The 17251-nt window shown below is 43.3% G+C and overlaps 2 protein-coding genes across 3 annotated transcripts; one reads left to right on the plus strand and one right to left on the minus strand.

Moving 5' to 3' along the window:
* Positions 1-239: 239 nt before the first annotated feature.
* sirt3 (sirtuin 3) lies at positions 240-10427 on the minus strand. 2 transcript variants are annotated; one of them, XM_087842063.1, is made up of 8 exons: positions 9989-10427; positions 9853-9904; positions 7653-7832; positions 7316-7548; positions 7121-7221; positions 5136-5297; positions 4377-4586; positions 240-468 (listed from the first exon to the last, which is right to left on the minus strand). In XM_087842063.1, exons 1-8 carry the CDS (start codon positions 10080-10082, stop codon positions 445-447), a joined length of 1056 nt encoding a protein of 351 aa, XP_087698189.1. In that variant the 5' UTR covers positions 10083-10427; the 3' UTR covers positions 240-444. The 2 variants fall into 2 exon arrangements, with proteins under 2 accessions (XP_087698189.1, XP_087698193.1); XM_087842067.1 differs by lacking the exon at positions 9989-10427 and having other exon boundaries at positions 9813-9889.
* Positions 10428-10441: 14 nt separating this feature from the next.
* Positions 10442-17198, plus strand: psmd13 (proteasome 26S subunit, non-ATPase 13). Its single transcript, XM_087842060.1, has 13 exons — positions 10442-10661; positions 11843-11921; positions 13644-13678; positions 13770-13825; positions 13904-13947; positions 14045-14131; positions 15020-15191; positions 15279-15358; positions 15439-15564; positions 15920-15982; positions 16071-16151; positions 16296-16412; positions 16927-17198. The coding sequence occupies exons 1-13, from the start codon at positions 10561-10563 to the stop codon at positions 17020-17022; spliced, it is 1137 nt and encodes a 378-aa protein (XP_087698186.1). The 5' UTR covers positions 10442-10560; the 3' UTR covers positions 17023-17198.
* The last annotated feature ends 53 nt before the right edge of the window (positions 17199-17251 follow it).

Here is a 17251-nt window from a genome sequence, read left to right on the forward strand (position 1 = left end):
AGCATTAAGCATGAGCTGAAGATGGTGAGCAGCAGACTTCGGGATTCATACTCTCCAGTGAAAAAGGCTCCATTCATGCCAATAACCTCCCTGAGACAGCAGGTGAAAATAAAGCTGGCACATTAACAGCATAGCTTGGGTCTGTCAACTGTGCATTTACAAATAAAATAAAGTACCAGTGAGTACTGTACCTGTACAATACTGTGTGCTGTACTCAATATTGCTACTGCACACAAAACTTTGTTATACAGTATTTTATTCATATTTGACTGAGCATTAATTACACAGCATTTCCACTATACAACTTCTTTATCTACCAGTATGATAGTTTCCACTGATCCCATTTTTAAAATCCTGGTAAACCTCGAGTCTTCTGGACTTCATCCTACAGTTTGTGTGTTTGATGTAAAGTCAAACCTCGTTTTTTGATGTTGTGAACTTGTGTCACTCTTCTTTTTTTGGTGCACTCTGCAGAGAAAGTACGTACAGTTTGATTAGTGAAGTTTTCAGTGAGATTTGTGCTCAATACTGTGCTCAGTTAAAGTTCTGGGATATTGATGTGATCAGTTCAGTAGCAGAGAGCGTTGTTAACGAGTTAATAAAATTAACAACAGGTGCACTAGAGTGATAACAATGAGACAACCCCCAAAACAGGAATAGTTTTACGGGTGGACACCACTGACACTTTTTCCTTCCTTATCTTTTATGACTGTTTTTAATCACCCCTGCCTTTGGCTAGGGTCAGGGTCACTACTGGTAGCTCAGTGCAATACCTGGACCCTACAGACATTGGACAGGTAGTCCTCCAGGATGGCACATCAATGCATGTCTTTGCCAAAAGGTTTGCTGCGTCTCCCAACACCAGTCTCAAGAGCAGGGAGGAGATTCTAGGATGCAGGCGGGTTCTGCAGGAGAGCTGGACAGGAACATAGAAGGTCCTTAACCCATTAGCAGAACCGGTATCTGCTCCTTTGTGCAGGGAGGAACAGGATGAGCTACCAAAGGACGTCCAGCAGGTCGCTGGTGTGACTTCTCTGACCAAATCATCAAAAACAGACTTCATGAGGGTGGCCAGAGGGCCCAACATCTTCTAGTGGACCATGTCCTCACTGCCCAGCACCATGGCGTGTGATTCTTCCATTGAATATCAAAACAGCTCCACCAATGGCACCCTGTGGTCTTCACAAATGAGAGCAGATTAACCCTGAGCATATGTGACAGACATGAAAAGGTCTGAAGAAGCTGTGGAGAACGTTATCATCATCCAGCATGGCTGCTGGGCTGGAGGGACGCACGGACCTCTACAGGATAGGCGACGGCACCATGACTGCCATTAGGTATTGGGATGAAATCCTTGGACCCACAGTCAGGCCCTACGCTGGTACAGTTGGTCCTGGATTCCTCCAGCCTCTTGTGGTATGAGAGTATGCAGGCAGATCTGGATGGAGGAACTGATGCTGACTGTCCCCCACGCTCGCCTGACCTAAACCCAGTAGAACCTCTGAGACATGATGTTTCAGTCCATCCCAATCTGACAGGTTTCTCCTCAGACTGTCCAGGAGCTCAGCGATGAGCTGATCCAGATCCTGACCCATCTCAATGTGAACATGTACCAATGTTGTCAGGCTTGCATACAAACATGTGGCAAACCACAGAGTACCATTTTGAGTTGCTGCAAAGAAATTTTGTCAAAACGTACTAGACTGCTGCATCATATTTTACTTTCAGAGTGTCTTTAAAATGATCAAACTACCTCTGTAGGTTGTTAAATTTGATAATTAATCTTTTTTATTTCCATCCATTAAGCAGCGTGGCGTCCTTTCATCCTCTGCTTCCTGATATGTTATCCAGTCCAAGCGGAGATCCAGCACCATCTTTCTGATTTGATGAGTTTCTGAAGTGCTCCTTTTATTTAGTTTATTTATTCATTTATTTTCACAGGTATATTCTTTATCTATTAAATAAGGTCAAGACTTCAGTAGTCCAAGTTGTCCAAGTAAACCCTCTGAGTACTTGAAACACGGGCGGCCAATCAAGGTAAAGATGTCATGAGAAAGGATGAAAGGCCCAATATGAGATAAATTAAGACTTTTTAAAAATGCGACTCATTCAAAGCTCCTCTGCTAGAGTTTAATAACAAATCATTTGTAATAAATGACCACATCTGGTCCGCTTTAGTAGATATTCTGGTTAAATAATGTTTTATTATTGCTCACGTGGCAGAGCAGGTCATCTACCAATCAGATGGTTTCTCTGACGGTATCAGTGGGTGAGAAACTGAACCCTGAGTTGTCCCAATGCAGTCACTGCGTCACATGTCAATGACAAATAGATAAAGGCGCTGTCTGAATGTGAGACTGGGCGAGTGCAGTAGTAAGCGGTTAGAGAAAGGTACCAAATAACAACATTTACCATAACTCATAGCATAAAAACACTGGCAGTGGTCCCCTGAGGCCTCCTAGTGGATGCACCTATGGTGTGAATTTCAAATCCTAGCTGACTTCCTTCTTGAGTTATCACATACCTCTGACCTTGACCTTTAAGTTAAGGTCACTAAGATTCAAACTCAACAATTTTTAGTAGATACACCCATGGTATCAATCTAAGGAGCTTGGAAAGAAATGCGTCTGGACTCCTTTAAGTTGCTTGAAGACGTTTCACCTCTCAGCAGAGAGGTGGTGGAGAGTCCCAGATAGGGATGGGTACTGGTATCCGGTGCCATCATGGCACCGGTTCTGACATAAACGGTAGTAACCAGACTGAAAAAAAACGCACATTTCGGTGCTTTATTTCAGTGCTTTTTTTCCCCCTGAGCTGTGATACACTTTGGATTCTAGCCAATCATTTTACCTTTCCGAGGCTAGTAGGCGGGCCCAGGTATGTACGTTCTTTTAGAGCAGAACTACAGATTAAAAATGCCCAAGGCGAAGCGGTCAAAAGTCTGGCTGTACTTCACAGCAAAATATGCAAACTCAGCAGCCTGCAACAAGTGCTTTAAGGCAGCGGTCCCAACCCCCAGGCCTCGGACCGGTACCGGTCTGTGAGTCGTTTGGTACCGGGCCGCGAGAGTTGAGGCTCAGGGGTGAAATGTATAGTTTTCAGGATTTTTATCGGTTTTCAGCGTTATTTTGTTATCGTTTTTATCGTTAACTCGGTTTTCCTGGGTCTTTTCACGTGTGTTATGAATAAATTTTCTTTTTTTCGGTACCGATACTAGTTTTATTTTGTTGTATTTATCCGCGACACCTTAAAGGCCGGTCCGTGAAAATATTGTCGGCCATAAACCGGTCCGTGGCGCAAAAAAGGTTGGGGACCGCTGCTTTAAGGTGATACTATGCAAAGGAGGTAACACCTCGAATCTGATGAAACGCCTGGCGACGCATAGCCTTTTTTTTATGCCAAGAAATGCACCGTATTTGATAGCTTGCTGCGAGACCTCACGTCGAGCACATCTACTGTGGGCGTGGTGCCTGTTATCGGACCGGAGTTAGCAACATCCCCCAAGACCAGTAGCAGCAGCCATTCTTCTTTGCGTGAGTAGCTTAATGTTGTTCGTGTGTAATTTACGTTGAGTAGGCTAACCACGTTATTAAATTAATGCATGTAAGGTGAACTAGCAAACACCGTCATAGTTACATGCGGCTATCTTCTTGTTTGATGGCAGATACAAAGGCTAAAATGACCAAAGAAAAAGTGGAAAACAGTTAAATATGAGAGGTTTTTGGAAAAAATTTGTGTTTTTTCCATTGTTTAAGCACTGCTTCCAGCCAACAGTGATACCATATATACCCTATAGCTGCAGAAAAGGCTAACATTGTTATCTTTTTACCAAAAAAACAGCTGAACATGAGAGGTTTTTGGACCAATTTTTTGTTCTCCATTCTTTAAACACCGGTTTGAGCACCGTTTAAGCACCGGCACCGTTTCAAAAGTACCGGTTTGGCACCGGTATCGGATAAAACGTAAACGATACCCATCCCTAGTCCCAGACGCGTTTCTTTCTAAGCTCCTTAGACTATGATGACCTGGATGACTGAGAACCTTCAGGGACACCATGGTATCAATCTGAGACTCTTTGTTCTCGAGATACTGCATTCACAAACTTGGGTGTCCACATCGCCCGCCCGCCCAGCGTGGTGACGAGAAGGGTATACCGTCAATAAGCTGCGAGTCTGTCACATGCTTAACACAGAGACAACCATTCACACTCACATTTACACCTGTGGGCAATTTAGAATCACCAATGAACCTGACCAGGCTAACTGCATGTCTTTGGACTGGGACGAAGCCAGAAAACTATCCAAAAGGCCCAAGGCAGCCGGAACGTGATGATTTTTGATGTGATTTTCTGAACTAAAACCTAATGACGCACTCACTTTCTCAGTGCTGGCCGCCATCAGAGCGTCAAGTTCCCGAGTCCAGCCAAGAGCATCAACCAGAGCTTGCACACCGCTCACCACATCACCCAGCTGTGCGACGTCATTAGGCCGGCGGCTCCAGGTGAACAGCCCCACCAAGTCCCTGTTGATGAGAAGACGGGGCACAGAACTGCGAACGGCTCCAGCAAGACTGGCAAAAGGCTCCACCTAAAGAGCAAAGAGTTAACTGCAGCTTTTTATGAACCCTCAAACAAGAATGTAGATGATGCAGTGACACTGCATGTACATGTTGCAGCTGTCACAGATGGTGCCATGGACATGCAGTGGTTATACTGTGGTTACTTTATCATACCACAAAGTTACCAACCAAACATTTCAAAGAGAAGATGAGCCACGTTGCTTTTCACCCGCCAAGCTTTACTTCCTCACATCTTCTTTTTTAAATAGCATCAAGTATTTGAACAAAGAAGCATTTTTTGTTATTTTGCTGTTATATCCATGTTAGTTAATGACTTTCACCCAAGTGTTGTAACAATTCTTATATTTAAACTGATTTTAATTTGTCCAGTTACTTTTGAGCCTCTGAAAATGGCTGTGATGCCTAAACAGGTCTTCTGTTCATAACACAGCGCTTTTGTTTAAACCCTTGAATGAAAGTCTGAACAATCACGTTTCGATTGTTTGATTTAAAATCCAAACACTTACAGGCCTCACTGTGTGAAGGTAGTGCGTTTCCTGCCTGAGTTTGAAGCTCACCTCCAGTGATGTGCCCATGATGATCAGCAGGTCTGCCAGTGGGAAGTCTGTCATATACTTGAAGAAGTGTCGTGGAAGCTCCTCACCAAAAAACACGATGTCAGGCTTTACCACGCCCTTACAGGTGGGACACTTGGGGACCGTCCCACTCATCACGTCGGGCTAACAAAACACAAAATGTCAAATTACTGTCTACAAGTGATTTTTTTTTCCAACTAAATGTTTTAAACTAATCAGAGTATGACACAAATACACCAGATTTCAATGAAAATACAACCTGAAAAATCCGTTAAAAAAAGAAAGAAATAATTGCTTATTTGCAAATTCTTTGAATGAATTATGAGAACTTTAAAGTTCACCTGTACAAGTTTGAGGGAAAAACATATTTCTTGTAGACAGCAGATGCCTGTTTTTTTTTACTCATCTGACACTTGCAGCGCAAACAAACAAAATGCTTGTTACAGAGGAACAGAAGAAAGCATAAATCCACACAGTTGACGTGAAGTTTGGGTCTTACAGCAACGCAGACTCTGAACATCAGAACGGAACAAACACTACACGTATCCTAATCATGTGCTGAACAGCTGCTCAACATCTCAGTCTGGTCATTGGTTTATTATCCTGCCAACTTAAGAAGCGCTGCTTTCTTCCTTGCTTGTTTAGCGAGGAATCAATCAAATCAAAACAAACAACAAGGACATTTTTCACAACACCAACACTTGATAAAGAACAAAACAGAATAAAACTCAAGCTTGTCTGCGATCCCTGATACAGTGAGGTAGGGCTGCACGATTAATCGTTAGAAAATCGCGATCTCAATTCATACTTATGTGCGATCTCATTTCCAAATGACAATGATTAAAAAAAACCAAAAAAAAACGACGATTGTGCCGCATTTTGATCCGGGACGTAATCTACATGAAAACAAGCGCTCACTCTTCCTGCTCAACAAATGACAAGGGCAGAGCCTCATACCACGTGATACAGAAGCTGGCTGCTAAAATTAGCAGGGAACAAACAACGGAGAGCACGTCAGGGATGACGAGAAAGTGACAGGAGAAAATCTGTCCCGGTCAACCACCCAAACATCAATAACAGGAACCTTATACAGCGCTTCCCTATACCCGTCGAACTCCCGCAGGCACAAAGAAATTACGGAGGCTATTACTCATCACCTGACCAAAGATATGGCTCCATCAACACTGTGCAAAACGAGGAATTTAGGAAAATGATCAACACGCTAGACAAACGCTACACAGTGCCGTCCCGCAACTATTTTTCTATTGTTGCTCTACCTGCTCTATACACGCAGCGTCGAGCAACGGTGGAGACGGAATTTCAAGCAGTACAACATTTTGCGGCAACCACAAAATGTGAGACATTTGTTGTTTTTATGTTTATTTATTGTTTTTATGTTCAGTCTCAACTGTTACGAGGTTGATGTGCAGTTAATAAGCGCAATAAATATTTATACTGGAAAAGAAAATCGTGAGAGAATCGTGATCTCAATTCTAAGCAAAAAAATCGTGATTCTCATTTTATGCAAAATCGTGCAGCCCTACTGTGAGGCACGTAGAGCCTTGAGCACGGAGGAAACTTTCACCCTGATTTATATTAATTCACATGGCACATGTAACTTTCACATCTCTGAAGGCATCACTGATTACTGGGAAAAAATTCCATTCACCTCTAAAAATCTCACGACTCTACTGTCCTGAGTTTTCCTAAAAACACTTTGAGGGATGAATGTTGGGTTGTTTTTGGAGGTTTTTCTGGCATTTTAAAATTCCATTATCTAGTGTCGGTGTACTAGTTTCAAAGTTGGAACTACTATGAAAGCAACATGAAATTTACAGCCAGAAGCTGTGTGTCACCAGTATGAGTAGCACTGTTCATCACATCCCAAATATCCAACTTGTCAAAAAAAAACCTAACGAAAAATAAAATTCTGAATCATTTTTATGCAATAGTGCGTTCTGACTCACTCTGAGGTCCTCGCCCTCATATTTCCTCAAGCAAGCGGTGCAGGTGGCAGTGGCAAACGTGCCGTGGGCCTCCACCAGCATCTCAGGAGGAATCCCTGCTACTAGAAAGAAGCATAAACACAGAATACAAGCACATCAAGTTCACTGTCTGTCTCTCTGTGATGCACGGTTATGTCAAACAACTAAACTTCGTACGTCTTTCCAGGCCATCAATGTTCTGTGTGTACATCCGGAGCAGCTGACCCTTCTTGTGAAGCAGATAGACAAAGTAGTGTGTCAGGTTGGGGCGGTAGTTTCCTGGATACAGCTCTTTGGCCAGGGCGAAGAAGGGATTTGGGTTATGGTGGAAAAAGCTAATCTCAAATATGGCCTCGGCGTAAGGCAGGTCATACTGCTGCAGGTTGTCATAGAGACCACTGCCTGGAGACCTGCAAGTGAATCCAAATGAAACTGTTGATCGAGACCAGAATGCACCTTGTCTTTACTGTTATGGGTAGACGCCAGGGCAGGAAACCACAGCTAGCCATATTACCTGAAATCTGGGATGCCACTGGGAGTGCTGATCCCCGCTCCAGCCATCACCACGACCCTCTTGAACTGCTGCTCCCGGATGCTCTTTGCGATATCCTCCAGGGTCTGCTGCTTAGCTGACGAACTTCCACCGTGGGAGAAAAACCCTCGGGTCTGAGTCCAGCAGAGAGATCGTGCATGTCTGGGAAAAAGTAAACGCCTGGTTCAAGAGTTGGCAGTTCGTCTTGTAATCGGAAGGTTGCCGGTTTGAGCCCCGGCTCCGACAGTCTCGGTCATTGTGTCATTGGGCAAGACACTTCACCCGTTACCTACTGGTGGTGGTCAGAGGGGCCGGTGGCGCCAGTGTCCGGCAGCCTCGCCTCTGTCAGTGCGCCCCAGGGTGGCTGTGGCTACAATGTAGCTGCCATCACCAGTGTGTGAATGTGTGGATGACTGGATGTAGTGTAAAGCGCTTTGGGGTCCATAGGGACTACGTAAAGCGCTATACAAATACAGGATATTTACATAGCACCCTTCTACTCAATTTGAGCACTCAAAACACTTTGTGCTTCACATACAGCGGGTTTAGTAAGTATTGAACATGTCATCAATTTTCTAAGTAAACATATTTCTAAAGGTGCTTGTTTGTTTGTGGCGCAGCTGCAGGGAGACCGACACACCTGCTTAGAAAGTATGAACTGGGTCATGAGGCTGTGCTTGTGTATGTGTGGCTGGCAGCTGAAAAGCTGCAGCCGGGGATTGGGGAGCAGCAACCTAATACAGAAGTGTACTGGAAAGTGAAACGTGTGGTCAGCTCCGTCACTCCTGTCACAGTGCTATTGACATGAAAGTCGGATGTTGGTAACAACTCATCCACACATGCAAAGAAATCAAAGCATAGATGTCCATAAATCAAGTTATGTGAAAAAATAATGAGACATGGAAAAAGTACTAAACACATGAAGTGATGACAGCAGCTGAACTCTGTCAGTTAGAAAGTGCAAACAATACCAGCTGCTTCAGTCCCAGTTGGTGTCATATAAAAAGGTGTCTCATTACTAAAGTATCACACAATAAACATCTGATGAGGGATAAAACCAAGGAGCTCTCTCAAGACTGTTGCAGCTTTGTTGTTGCAAAGCATACTGATGGCACTGCGTACAGAAGAGTTTCCAAACTACTGAAGGTTCCAGTGAGCACTGTTGGGGCCAGCTTGGAGCTGGAGTTCTTTAAGTTTCCTGAAGGTGTTTCACCTCTCATCACAGAAGCTTCTTCAGTTCTAAGAGCAAATCGTGGGCAGTCCCAAGTATTTAAGCCCTAGTTGGAGTTATCCCTTAAGACGGTTGTTGACCCAGTGTTGATCAAGGGCCTCATCACATGAGCCAAGGTGCGAAGAAAGGGCGTGGGGCATTATCAGCTGACGTTTCAGGGGAAACCTTGCCCTATCATGTGACCTACTGAGATGAACTGACACAAGATGTGACACTGTTAAGGCGCCTGGGAAGGGCTCTCAAAACTGGATTATAGGTGGCAGACTGTTGTTGTCATAAGCCCCGCCCTCCGTTCAAGGATGGCTTCTGTCACTCCTCTTTCAAACTACCTGTCTTCTCTGTCCAAAATGTGAACGTTTATGAAGTGTCTGTTTGCTCTCTCTAGTGTAGAGGTCTGAGCATGCCTCGCTGCACTGCACAGCATACACTACGTTGTTTAGTATGTGTTTGGGAGTTTCAGAGAAAGAAAATAAAGTGTTTCGAAAAGTCCAGCCAATCACCTGACCAAATGAACATCTATGGAAAGAACTAAAGGGCAGAGGGCCCATGGAACCTTCAGACATTTGAAGAGTGTATGGAAGAAAATCACACCTGAGCAATGTATGCAAGTTGTTTCTCCATACAGGAGGCGCTGTCATCACTATACAAAGCACTTTTAATTTGTCATTGATACACCCTCCGATGGATACACCAGGGGCAACTCGGAGTTCAGAATCATTCCCAGAGACACTTTGACACTGGGACTGGAGAAGATACACTGATGTTCCCACTGATCCAACATTAGGAATGAGAATCAGAGTAACTCATAATAGGACATCACACGGCATCCCTATAGTTGTAATGCTCATTAGACTGACTAAAATATCGCTACATGCAGCGTTGACAGCCAGGTGATGCCTATATTGCATCACCTGGACTCCGCTGTCATGTTTCTTGTATCCATGCAGGTACCTGGACAGAACTGTTGCACCTTCACTTGGAAACGAGCTCCTTTGATCGAAGCCTAGAAATCAAATACTTGTGTCAAATATAATAGGTCATACGTGCATTTTGTGTTGCATCATTTGAGCTCTCTCTGTGCACTAACCTTTAGCGGAGAGCGTCCAGCTTGCTCTTGACCGCAGACTTCGACAGAGTCTGGCAGGTAACAATAACAACGAGCAGCTAACAGAAGAAGCCATAACAAAGCTGTAGGATTCAAAATAAACTTCACGCACACTTTCACTGCATGGCTCTTGCTGTCACCGTTTTACAGAAGCCGATTTAAGCTCCTTTGAAAATAGCTATATAGAATGACTGCCTGCAGACCTGCAGAACTGTGTCCTTTGACCTCCTTTTTGACAGTTCTGTAATATACGACGTTACAACTTAGCTTCAGTTGTACCTACTTGCCCTTTATAATTTATCCGTCGTTTGCTTATTAAAAATATATCCCATAGCAATAAACATAAGGCGACTGACTGCACCCAAACAACTTAAGTTACAGAAAATCTTAGCTAGCAATAAAAAAAACCCAAAACGCCTCCTTCATTTCCCATAATTCTTTGCGCCTGGCAGCAACGGCGCAGTCCCATTACCACAACACGACAGGCTGCTTGACATTAGCTAAAAATTCAACAACACGTATTAGTATAGAATAAACTACATTTTGTCGCTATCATGAAAGATGTTACTGGGTACCTTAAGCAGCAGCAGAGTAACAGCCCCACGCCGGAGCTGGCGTCGGAATGGCACGCGCTGGAGGACGTATACAACAAAAGGTACAAAAGTCGTAAGAAGTGGAAGCTAGCCGCTAGCGCTAGCCTAGCTTACATTAGCTAGCCCATTCATTGGAAATGCAAGCTGAGTCATGCACGGAGCTGAGGTTAGCTGTTGTAGCATAGCTTTAGCTCACGTTGGCAGTAAGCTTAAGCTTTAAATTCGGAGCAAAATTATATTGTTTTCTGAACACTAATTGAGTTTTAGGTTTGAGCCCAGCACTAATATTTAGGGCAGCGGGAGTCTATTTGTTGTGCTGTCACAGGTTTTTGTAGCTGTTACTGTGTATCCTTGCTAACAGTGTCAATTAACCGTAAAACAAGAAAACAACCTGTAACTGTTCAAACAGTCTTTTAATCAGTTTGACAAGGAATAATCGCGAAACAAACATCTAATTTCTCGCCTCCATGATACCAGGATTTGTTTTTCCTTATTATGTGTCAGTTGACTCTATATGCATTTGGTATTTTGACAGTGTTCAAACAAAGCAAATAATTAAAGACGGCCCTTTTAGCTATGCAGTGGCCAATTTTTCAGTTTTTAACCCTTATAAACGGATAATGGTTTGTAATTGAAGTTCACAGGCTAACTGAAAGTTCTGATATGTAATATTATAAAGTGGGAGACAGACTAAAAAGAAACCTTAAGGGAATCTGGTGGATCTGTTATGGGGGTGCTTTGCTGACATAGTTTGGATCTCCTGCTCCCTTAAATGGAAGGGCCACTGCAGTTCAATTCTGTGTTGTTCATCGTGATCTCAGCAGCAGGGAGGGACTCACTGAAAAGTGTGCTGCAGAAGGGGGGGGGACAAGAGAACTCTTATAATCATGACAATAATGAGAACTCTGGCCTCTGAAACTGTGGCACAGACTGTAGTGTTAAACCATCACCATTAAAACACCAGCAAACATGTATGAATGTGTATTTGACCAATAAAGCTTGTTTCCAAAAGATTCTGTGTAAATTCAGGTAGCGCTGAGTCTGTTTGGCCCTGTTGGTCTAGTCTAGTCCATAGAATGAGTACTACTCTATGGGGGTGTAGATGGGATTTTTGGTGAATAAAGTCTCTCAGCTCTTCATTGGACTCTTCTCATATTTTGATGTAGTTTTTGGCTGATATCATGAATTAAAAGGAACTGGCAGTTGTGACTGATTTGAACCGTTTTCTTTGTTCTGCCCTTAGATTGTGGCATCAATTGACTCTGAAGCTGATGGTCTTTGTCAGAGATCCCTGCTTCAAAACAGGCGATGGTATCATACAGGTAACTGCATCTCAGCCACTCTTTGTAATGCTTTACACCAGCGGTCTCCAACCTTTTTTGCGCCACGGACCGGTTTATGCCCGACAATATTTTCACGGACCGGCCTTTAAGGTGTCGCGGATAAATACAACAAAATAAAACTAGTACCGAAAAAAAGAAGATTTATTCATAACACACGTGAAAAGACCCAGGAAAACCGAGTAAACGATAACAAAATAACACTGAAAACCGATAAAAACCCTGAAAACTATACATTTCACACCTGAGCCTCTACTCTCGCGGCCCGATACCAAACGACTCACGGACCGGTACCGGTCCGAGGCCCGGGGGTTGGGGACCGCTGCTTTACACAACATACAAGAGTAAGCATGATTGTCAGATATTGAGAACAAAATAATTCTGTTGCCTTATTTGTCAGAAACGTATCAGTATTTCAATAGAGTATTACCAAAAATTGAATTATGCTTGACCCCACCCCCCACCCCACGGCAGTTTGCCAGGTGGTGTTTATGTATTTTTTACACTATTGGAGAGGTGGAGGGGTTAGCTAAAACCTCTTTCGGCTGTGTAGTAAACAGCAGTATGTGAGTTCCAGCTGATGGCATCGCAGGTGCCTCGTTGGACCAGATCTTGGTTTTTTTTTTCCACTAATCCAGGTTGTTTTAGCTGCACCAGACTGTGGTGATATACTATGTGTTTGCACTGCAGCTTCACAGCACTGGATAGTCCCACTGAGACGCACTGCTGTGGTTCAGTAGCAGGGCCAGCGCTGGCCGCCCAATGCCAGTCTGTTCCTCTGCCCTCCTTTTCAAAACTGTGCTGCAGACTAGAGAATAGTCTGTTTTTAACGCCCTATGTTCACATCAAAACATATATTATTTGCAGTACTTGTTTGTACTTTCACTTCAAACGTGTTTTACTTTTAGAGATCATTTTTAGCTATAACACATGTGAATTACTGCTAATACAAGCTGACCTCTGTCAGTTTGAACTGCTTCACCCTGAAAACGTTGCAGCGTTGAACATGAGTGGGTTCTCATCTTTACATACTTTACCTGTTTGCTCATTCACAGCTTCTTATTTTTATTATTGGACTCTAGCTTTGCATGACTCATAGTTCATTTGCACGTACTCTTGATTTAAGCCCCTCTCTATTTAAGCCAATCTTTTTCTTATTGGCTGGCCCCAGCAAACAGAAGGTTTGAGCAGCAGGTGGGTGGGGCTTCTGCGCTTACAGCCAGAACTGCGTTGCTGCAATGACAGGGGTTCCTTACACATACTGTGAAACATTATCATGTTTATTTATAGTGCTTAATATGAGCATCCACCTTTGATACAGGGTGTAGAAAATAAGGAGAAGCAGAACAGGCCTTCTTTAAGCACATACATGCATAGATTTGACCAGCATGCAAATGGAAAATACATTTCATAACAAAGTATCTGTACAGTTCTGCTGAAAATGACAAGTGATGCCACTAAATTATTCCGATGTCTACATGGTCTCTTGTCATTGTCATAATTAGTTTATCTTGAATATTTAAGTTTACGCAGCAGCAGTTTGTCGTACATGTAGACTTACTGCATACTAGTATATATTAAAACATATCATACCAAAGAGGCCCTTGGTACAGATATTCACTAATGTCATAGCTACATTTCTAAGGTAATGAATAACACTGTCCACTAAATATTCTCTCTTTTGTTTCTTTTTTTTCCTTCCAGCTTTATGAAAACTTCATCAGTGACTTTGAACACAGGTGAGTTGTTCATCCGCTTGTCCTAAACGGAGCAAATACAAGTATTTACTGTTTTTTACCTGTTAATTTATAATTTTTGTTCCTTTATCAGAATCAATCCATTGTCGCTGGTGGAGATTTTACTGTTCGTTGCCAGACAGATGTCAGGTACGGAGAAATAGGAACATTTTCTTTCTGTTTTAATTTAAATTTTTGGCAGTAAAATCCAACGTTGTTTGTGTCTAGATCAAAAAGATGCCATCGTTTTTCTTGAAAAGACCAGGGAAAAGGTAAGATGACCAGACACCAGCATGACAGGTTGTTTTGAAGTTACATTCTGTAAAGTGCACTTTTGACCAAACGTCTGCGCGTCTCCACCTGGTTCAGGTGAAAAGCAGCGAGGAAGCTGTGATTCTCTGCAAGACCGCCATCGGCAATCTTAGACTTGAGATCAACGACGTTCCTGCCACAAAGGTAAAACTCTGAGCGAGGTGTCGGCAGACTTGAGCTCAGATATAGCATGTGACAGAGCGTTTCCAACTGCCTGGAACGTTCACTTGATGTTTCTGCCTGTTAGCGTGAGCAAAACCAGCAGCTGTCAAACCCACAAGTGCAGTCCAAATGGCACTTGGGTGTAGATATCCTTGAAATAACTCGTAGGTGTTAAGTCATCGTTTTCTTGCTGCCACACTCATGCACACCTGACATTTTCCCTTCCTCCAATCTTTGCGCTCATCGTACAAAAATGTGACATCTCCACCTCCTTCCTCACAGACGTCACCGTTCACAAACTCCAAAATTAGGATGAGAGCACAGCCTTACACCCAGCGCATGGAGAAGAGGGAATCAGTGAAATCTGTATTTCAAAGACAGTCAGTTGAGATAAGATTGATAAGGTTATATATTCCAATTGAGTTAGCGTAAATGCTCAAGTTAGAGCTGTATGGGCTGCAACGACCTTCTCTTTTGTGATATTCACTGAAGTCAGAACATGTTGGGTGGTGGTCTCTCACTGATGGACTAAAGGTGCAGCTGTTTTCTGACTGTGGCTGTGAGAGAAACAACAGGACACAAATGAAAATGTTAAAAAGAAGTAGGATGTGTATAAAATCCAGCTTCACTTTGCAGCCATAGGAGTCGCTGCCTCTGTGGCCATTAAGAAGAACACAGGTGTGGGGCACTTTCACATCACCTTCCATCTTTTTTATACAGTCTGTGGTAAAACGGGGTGTTAACCTGATCCAAGTCTGTAAATAAAGTGTGTGTGGAGAGGAGAAACCCCCCGAGGTGTAACAGCTTCAGGTTGGGTTTAAAAGCAGTGATCCATCCACTTATCACCTTCCCTGTTTTTTCCACTTGTAGAAAGAAATTGAAGAAATTGAGGAAACGTTGAATAACTTGCCTGGAGTGACGTCAGTCCACGGCCGCTTTTATGACCTCTCCAGTAAATACTATCGCCTCGTTGGAGACCACGCTGCCTACTATAAGGACGCCTTGCGCTACCTGGGCTGTGTGGACATCAGATGCTTTCCAGGTAAACAACAGTATGAATTAAGCTGCGTGTCAGTCAGAACACAGCAGATCACTCGTATTCAGTTCATTTTGTAATTGTTGTTCACAGAGACGGAGAGGCAGGAGAGGGCGTTCACGCTCGGCCTGGCTGGACTCTTAGGAGAGGGAGTTTACAACTTTGGAGAGCTGGTGGGATTTGAACTCTGTTAGCCACATGTTGTGTAGCTCGACCTGCCTGTGCTGATTACTCGTGTGGCTTCTCTGTGCAGCTGATGCATCCTGTGCTGGAGTCGCTGAGGAACACGGACAAGCAGTGGCTCATTGACACACTATATGCCTTCAATGCAGGCAATGTGGAGAAATTTCAGAGCTTAAAGTCTGCCTGGGGCCAACAGGTGGGGACTCATTTTAATGCCTGAGATGTGTGTAATGATGACTTGTCATCTATAACAGCTGAATTTATTCTGACACATGAACTGGAGTTTCTGCAGGTGCAGGAAATAATCAATAACCCCGTTTAAAAGTCACAAATAAGTAACGTAACCTCAGGCGAACATGAATAAGACCTTTGTAAATAAAGTTTGAATTTTTCAGGTTTAGGTGCTGAGTGCTTGTTTTTAAGACCTCTGCCTGTGTTTCTTCTCCCAGTCTTAACTGCATTTTGTTGAAAAATCTTTAATCCAGAGATGATCTGGCAAAGTTTTCAAGTGTATGTTTGGGACAACTCACTGTTTTCTCTGTTGGTCACAGCCCGACCTCGCGTCACAAGAAGGTAAACTGATGCAGAAGATTCAGCTGCTCTGCGTCATGGAGGTGAGATTGACAGTTAGGTTGTAAACACTGATGTGTAATGACGTCAGTTTGTCCACAATAAACTGAACATCTTCTCGTTTCCTTCCAGATGACATTCACTCGTCCTGCGAATCACAGACAGCTGACCTTCACTGAAATCGCTCAGAGTGCCAAAATCCCCGTTAATGAGGTCAGTGCGGTCAGAACGTGTGTTTAATCAGGGTGTAACTTAAACAGGGTGATAATGAAATTAATCACCTTTGATAACTGGAGATAATGTTTGTCCTAATACTGGTCACATACAGCTGATCCTCGTGTATCGGTCTGTTTGTAGGTTGAGCTGCTTGTGATGAAGGCTCTGTCTGTGGGCCTGATCAAAGGGAACATTGACGAGGTGGACCAGAAGGTGCAGATGACCTGGGTGCAGCCCAGAGTGCTGGACCTGCAGCAGGTTGGTCACAGTGATGCCAGCTTTCACTGTTTACAGCTTCGTTGGTGGGCTGATGTTATCTGTTTGGTACTCATGTGTGTATAAGAATTTATAACAGCTGATAGGTTAAAGGTCAAAAATAAAGAAGACCAACGAGAAACACCCTTCAACCATGAGTGTCGCTGTTACAAAGCTTAGCCACCAGAGGGCAATCTGCAACTTCCCCGACAAGCTGATCCAAGCAGAATATAAAGAAGCAGATAAAATAACTGCACATGAATGTTATGTTTGTCTGAAAGAAAAATATCGGCCCTGATTTTTCAGTCTCTAAATATCAGTATGACAGTTAAAAATCAGCATCTGTTGGGCTCTTTTTTAAATTCTTCTTTAAATATAGAAACATCAAACACTCTATGCATGTAACAAATGTGTACAGCAGCTCACCCAGTAATGGGAAATGGACCTGAAATAATCTACAGTAGTTACGATTACTGTACCTGTTGGTCTGACTCTCTCCTGTTGGTCGCTGTTTCAGATCAAAGGGATGAAGGAGCGTCTGGACTTCTGGTGCGGCGACGTGAAGAACATGGCCATGCTGGTGGAGCAGCAGGCCCACGACATCCTCACCTGAGCAAGACTGACCCCGAGTCCTCAGAGGGAAGCTTCACACATCTGTTTAATTTTGTTACTGTCACCATTTATTAACAGTCTGTAAATTACACTGTAGTATTTTACACAAAAATACGTTTGGTTGGAACACCATGTGGACTGGAGCGAAAACTTCCAATAAAGTCTTTATAAAAATCACATCCATGTTTCTAATGATCTATATCCATGTATAAAATGTTGAAACATCAGTA

Source organism: Neolamprologus brichardi, chromosome 1, assembly GCF_056152115.1.
Source record: "Neolamprologus brichardi isolate AB-2024 chromosome 1, ASM5615211v1, whole genome shotgun sequence".
NCBI classification, from domain to species: Eukaryota; Metazoa; Chordata; class Actinopteri; order Cichliformes; family Cichlidae; genus Neolamprologus; species Neolamprologus brichardi.

Excerpts from the sequence above, each read along its gene's own strand:
- sirt3 (XM_087842063.1), bottom strand. The coding sequence starts at position 10,082 with ATGGCTTCTTCTGTTAGCTGCTCGTTGTTATTGTTACCTGCCAGACTC. Across the intron at positions 7,833-9,852 it reads GGTGCAACAGTTCTGTCCAG|ACATGCACGATCTCTCTGCT; the intron begins GTACCTGCATGG and ends ACTTTTTCCCAG. Across the intron at positions 4,587-5,135 it reads TCATGGGCACATCACTGGAG|GTGGAGCCTTTTGCCAGTCT; the intron begins GTGAGCTTCAAA and ends TTTGCTCTTTAG.
- psmd13 (XM_087842060.1), top strand. The coding sequence starts at position 10,561 with ATGAAAGATGTTACTGGGTACCTTAAGCAGCAGCAGAGTAACAGCCCC. Across the intron at positions 11,922-13,643 it reads CAGGCGATGGTATCATACAG|CTTTATGAAAACTTCATCAG; the intron begins GTAACTGCATCT and ends TTTTCCTTCCAG. Across the intron at positions 14,132-15,019 it reads ACGACGTTCCTGCCACAAAG|AAAGAAATTGAAGAAATTGA; the intron begins GTAAAACTCTGA and ends TTCCACTTGTAG.